The 4805-nt window shown below is 47.7% G+C and overlaps 1 protein-coding gene across 1 annotated transcript; it reads right to left on the bottom strand.

Annotated features, from left to right (window-relative positions):
• Positions 1-242: 242 nt before the first annotated feature.
• On the bottom strand, positions 243-4386 carry NKRF (NFKB repressing factor). The gene is made up of 2 exons (XM_077753062.1): positions 4260-4386; positions 243-3212 (listed from the first exon to the last, which is right to left on the bottom strand). Exons 1-2 carry the CDS (start codon positions 4372-4374, stop codon positions 1255-1257), a joined length of 2073 nt encoding a protein of 690 aa, XP_077609188.1. The 5' UTR covers positions 4375-4386; the 3' UTR covers positions 243-1254.
• Between the last annotated feature and the right edge of the window lie 419 nt (positions 4387-4805).

Below are 4805 nucleotides of genomic sequence, written 5' to 3'. Positions count from 1 at the left end.
CTATGTGCGATACAAAACCAAAATCATGTCAAAGTAAACAGCCTGAGATTCGGTTGCAGCCAGCAGGCTGGGCCACAGGAAAACGCGACGGGCGACCAGTTAGCTGTTCGTATCTGCTAAGTCCTTCCAGGTTCATCCACGCGTGCTCAGGGCTTGAGCTATTGTGTACAAACAGCACGTCCCGACTCCAAGGGTCCAAAGCGCCGCTACTGGGCCTTTGCCCAGCAATAAGCACGCTGCCATTTTGATCAACTCCGGCTCCTTTTTATTCAGGAAGCATATGCTAATTATTTTTATACATTTTTTTTTTTTACATTCCAGAAATAAGCGAAAATAGCAGTTTTAAATATGTTACAAAGTTGGCTTTTGGGGCTCGGTAAGCTTCTCGAGAGAGGGAGCGGCCAGCTGACCTTGTCATCAAAGCACCAGTGTGTCTCTGGCCTCTTTCCAAGTCCCACCGCGGCTGTGGCCGCCCTGGGCGCACACACACCGCGCAAAAGCTGTCACGGAGGGTTGCTGTCTCTGCAAGGCACCAAGAACGAACAGCTCCAGCTTCCTTCCTTCAGACTGAATCGAAGTTTCTGCAACTTTTCAACTGCTCTCTCAAGTAGTGCTCTCTCGGCGTGAAGACTAGAATTGGTTAAAACTCAGATATCACAAGATACAGTAAACCACTTTCAGTATTCGGGAAACCACATGGTAGAAGTTATAAATAAATGAACACTAAAATTACTTTAAGAAAGTTTTACATCGTTTAGTCGGTAAGGACATTTACACGTACAGCACAATTTACTGTTAAACATTCTTTAACTGGCTTCACACAAAGATGAAAATAGGAATACAAAATGATCGGACATTTTCAGTAAGTCTGGAATTAAGACGGTAGTTTTATTGTAGTCCATGTCACCTCTACCTATTGTTGGCGGATCGCTGTGCTAGGCCCTTTAAAATGGGAATTTCTTTTCTCGAGGTGAAATTCCACTTGGACGTGTGTCTTGCTTTGTACAAACTACCAAAATCTGAGGGACACAGTGAGATCAGAGACACAAGCAGTAACCGCACAGTACCCTCCGCTGGATGAAGCTAACACAAGTGGACGGAAGTCTTCGGCTTCCAATACCTAGTAAAGCACTATATGAAATGAACAAGGTGAAACATCTTAAGAATGAATATACTCTGCAGTCAGGACATGTAGCATTTCTTGAATTCACAAATCTGCCTCGTCGGGCATTTACAAAATAAATTAGCAACGCCTCAATTTGCCTGAGGCATCACAAGCTCGTAATGCCCCACCTGGCCCTCCTGTTTGAGCTGATCCAGCAGGTCCTCCTTCCGTCTCTTCCTACCTACCACCAGGTACCTATCGTGGCCTACCCCGTGCGACTTACTCTTCAGGCCGTACTTCTGGGCAATCTGATGTATTTGCTTCCGCTCATCGTTAGTCAGCTCCGTGGAGAAAGTCAAATCCGTGTGGCTCTCCGAGCGGGCATAGTTTCTGATGATCTGTTCAATATCTCTCTTGGCGATTTTGTTCACCCTCTCTACGTCGAGACCAAGCCCTTCTCGCTTATGCTGCTCCTTGACGGAGATGGGCTCCCGGATGCCCTCACCAGACTTGCCTAACCCACCACCCGTCCAGCCCATCTTTCTTAGCAGCTGGTTTCCTATGTTATCCTCCTTGATTTGCTGTTTGTAAGCCTCCTCTGCCGAGCGGCCCTGGATTTCGTTTCGTGAAATCACGTCTTCGATAGCTCCTTTCTTCAAATTGTTAATGACGGTCGGTTGGGTCTTTTTGAGGGTCTTTACCGCCTCCCCAGCAGCCTCGTACTTGACAGTCTTCTTCACCCCGACTGCTTCGGCGATCACTTCGCTCTCCAGAATCACCTTGCACTTCCAGCGGAGGCCCGTCATCCTTTCGTACACGTACTCGACAGTCATCCGGTTGAACTGAGCGGTGTCATTCAGCGTGCACACTGGATTGGAGGAATTCTCGTAAACGACGAGATCCTTTATATCTTTCTTCTTCCCAGACCCGCGGGGTGAAGAGCCTGTCTGGCACTGTGAACTTTTGACGGACGGGTAGGTGGGCTGTGTCTTTTGAAGGATTTTCAAAGCCTCGTCGGCGGCCGCATGCTTGCTGGTCTTCTTGGTTCCGTAACCCTCGGCCAAGCAGTGATCTTGCAAGAACACCCGACAGCGCCACGTGCGGTTCGGCATCATCTCGTATTTGTATTCGACCGACATTTTGTTGTAGGAGGCAGAGTTGTTAAGGATGCCGATCGCGTCGTTTGCATTTTCTGTAAGGACAAAGTTAGTCCAGTGTTTGGCAGAAGCGTTAAAAATTGGCTGCCCCGAAGCATCTTTTGCCAACACCACCAGCTCTTCTGGTGGCTTCAGAGCGGGAGGAAACTCATAGGAAGGCACGCCAATCTGACACACCACAAGGTCCTCTCCGACCGTGTGCTTGAATTTCCGTCGGACGACTCTGACTTCGATCCGTTTCTGCAAGAGTTTCACGGCGAGCTCGGTGGCGCGGTCCCTGGACCCGTTCTTGCTGCCGGCGTAGCCCGTGGTCAAGTAGATATTTTGGCATCTAACTTCACAAGCATAACCATCTGTCAGAAGTTTCTTATTTTTGGGGATGTCGGCAGGAGGGATCTCTTTCAAAGGAGCATAAATATACTCGGGGTTGGTCTTGCACGCCTGAATGCACCGCGTTAGCATGTATGTGTAATTGATTTTATCTGACCCGGAAGTCATCTCTGGATTAGAGAGGTTCTTCCAGATGGTCGCTGTTAGTTTTTCAATAAAGTACTGCTTCTCGGCTACCACGGACTCCGGAAATGTCTGTGACGGCGAGGGCTCGGGAGCTGCCTGAGAGTTCGCCTGCTGTGATGTGCCGCTTGGGGTGGGGTCCCCACTGTCAAAGTACATGTTGGCTGTTACAGGCTGGTCTTTTGTGAAAATAAATCCTGACGCATCACAATACTGAGAATTCCCATCTTGGACACTGAAAGAGTCTTGAGTGTAATCCTGGTAGAGGTCTCTTGGCACGCTAGCGAACTGTGCTTGTTCATTCGCCTCTTTTGTCTGAGGGCCATAAGGGTCTTCCTGTCTTTCCTCTTTTGAACTACTAGCTACAAAATGTACAGGCTCAAAACGAGGTCTCGCGTGGAATTTGGAACTGGCTTGCTTTTTAGGAGGATTCTGACCTACAGAAGGAGCGAAATGTACAATTCATTAAAAAGGGAACCTTGCAAAAGCAGCAAACAGGAAACCAGAACCACCTGTATTATCTGCAAGCTGCACTGTTGGTACGAGGTACTTCCCGTCACAAACACTTCAGGTCATTTACAGGAAGAGACTCAAATATCAACGGAGGACTCCAGCGTAAGGAGGAATGGTCCCCGTCCCGAGTGTAAGGAAAGAGACCCGATAGAAAAGATGCCACTGCGCCAGGGATGCAGGTCACCACCACGCGTGACTGGTAGCTGCTTCTGTAGCCAGTGGCTCCGAGCGCATGTGAAGGGCACAGAAGAGGTCGCTCCGGTATAAGCTCATACCACCTATGCTGAAAAGCGCCCCTCTTAAGCACCGCAAACAGAACAGACAACGGCCATGGGTATTCACACAGCCTCCCTCTTTGCTACCAGAGGTGAGCATCCCCGCGACAGCTCTTTACAGAGCTGTGACTAAAAATCAAAGAAAAATAATTATCAAAAGATCCCAACGGTTTTCAACGTCAAAATCTTAGTTCTGACCTATTCGCCACAAAAGGGTGGTTTGCCATGTCTTATTTCTAGAACAAACAGCAGCTGGAAGCTAATGATTTATGGGGGGAGGGTATCAAATTTAAAGCTATGGAGTAACTCTCCGTTGAGGCTACACCAGCCCCTAGAGCTTCCTCCCTGGAACACTGTTCAGTAGCAAGCTGGTCCATCGCGGACCCATCCAGGAGGATTTGGTTACTTAGATGTTCAGATGATCAGACTATAAGGTGGTTCTATTTGGAGGGAGGTTCCGTGCCATGGACTTCAAGGACAGCATTCTAGTGTGACCTCTGTATTCCTAGTTTTCAGACCTATTTAGCATCCTCAGAAAACACCACCACTGTACAGAACTAAAAGTTAAAACTCCTTTACATCTGTGTAAGATCCGATGTTGCCAATGTTATTTGAAATCATATACCGCACTCATATCATTTTGAAAAAGCCATGTTGTTTCTTCAAATCCCACCTTCCAGAAACAAGTATACTCACCGTCACAGGTTGAGAGGTGGCGTTTTTGACCTTTGGAAGGTTTGGACAGCATCAGGTCACATGAAGGCATCTCCCCGATATCAATGCCTTCAGCCATTTGCAGAATTTTTTCCATCAGGCGTGGGCTGTACCTATTTAGATTTATATAATGTATAGTTAAAACAGGGAAGACTGCAGTTTTTAAAAAAGCTTCCTAAATGAGCCTATCTTGTAACTGCTCCCACAGGACTTTATCAACAGAGTATCTTGCTATGAAACTGAAGAATCGGCTCTAAAATATTATCTATCAAATGAGTAATCATGTCACTTCATTAGAAGACATACAAACATAAAATCAAGAAATTTAAGCGAAGAAGGGGCGCCTGTGTAGCTCAGTGGGTTAAGCATCTGACTCTTGGTTTCAGCTCAGGTCATGGTCTCGCTTGGTCAGACTGAGCCCCACACTACCAGTGCGGAGCCTACTTGGGATTCTCTCTCTCCTCTCTCTGTCCGCACCCCCTCCCCGCCACCCGGCACTCTCTCTCACTCTCACATCAGGCAGCCCGT

Source organism: Crocuta crocuta, unplaced genomic scaffold (assembly GCF_008692635.1).
Source record: "Crocuta crocuta isolate KB4526 unplaced genomic scaffold, BGI_CrCroc_1.0 scaffold944, whole genome shotgun sequence".
In the NCBI taxonomy this organism is placed as follows: Eukaryota; Metazoa; Chordata; class Mammalia; order Carnivora; family Hyaenidae; genus Crocuta; species Crocuta crocuta.
Note: the sequence above shows the minus strand (reverse complement) of the source record. Positions and strands in the feature narration are given on the sequence as shown.

Bases quoted from the DNA above. Each gene is read 5' to 3' on its own strand.
- NKRF (XM_077753062.1), bottom strand. From the start codon at position 4,374: ATGGAAAAAATTCTGCAAATGGCTGAAGGCATTGATATCGGGGAGATG. The intron at 3,213-4,259 runs GTGAGTATACTT...CTCCTTCTGTAG, and splicing joins CCACCTCTCAACCTGTGACG to GTCAGAATCCTCCTAAAAAG.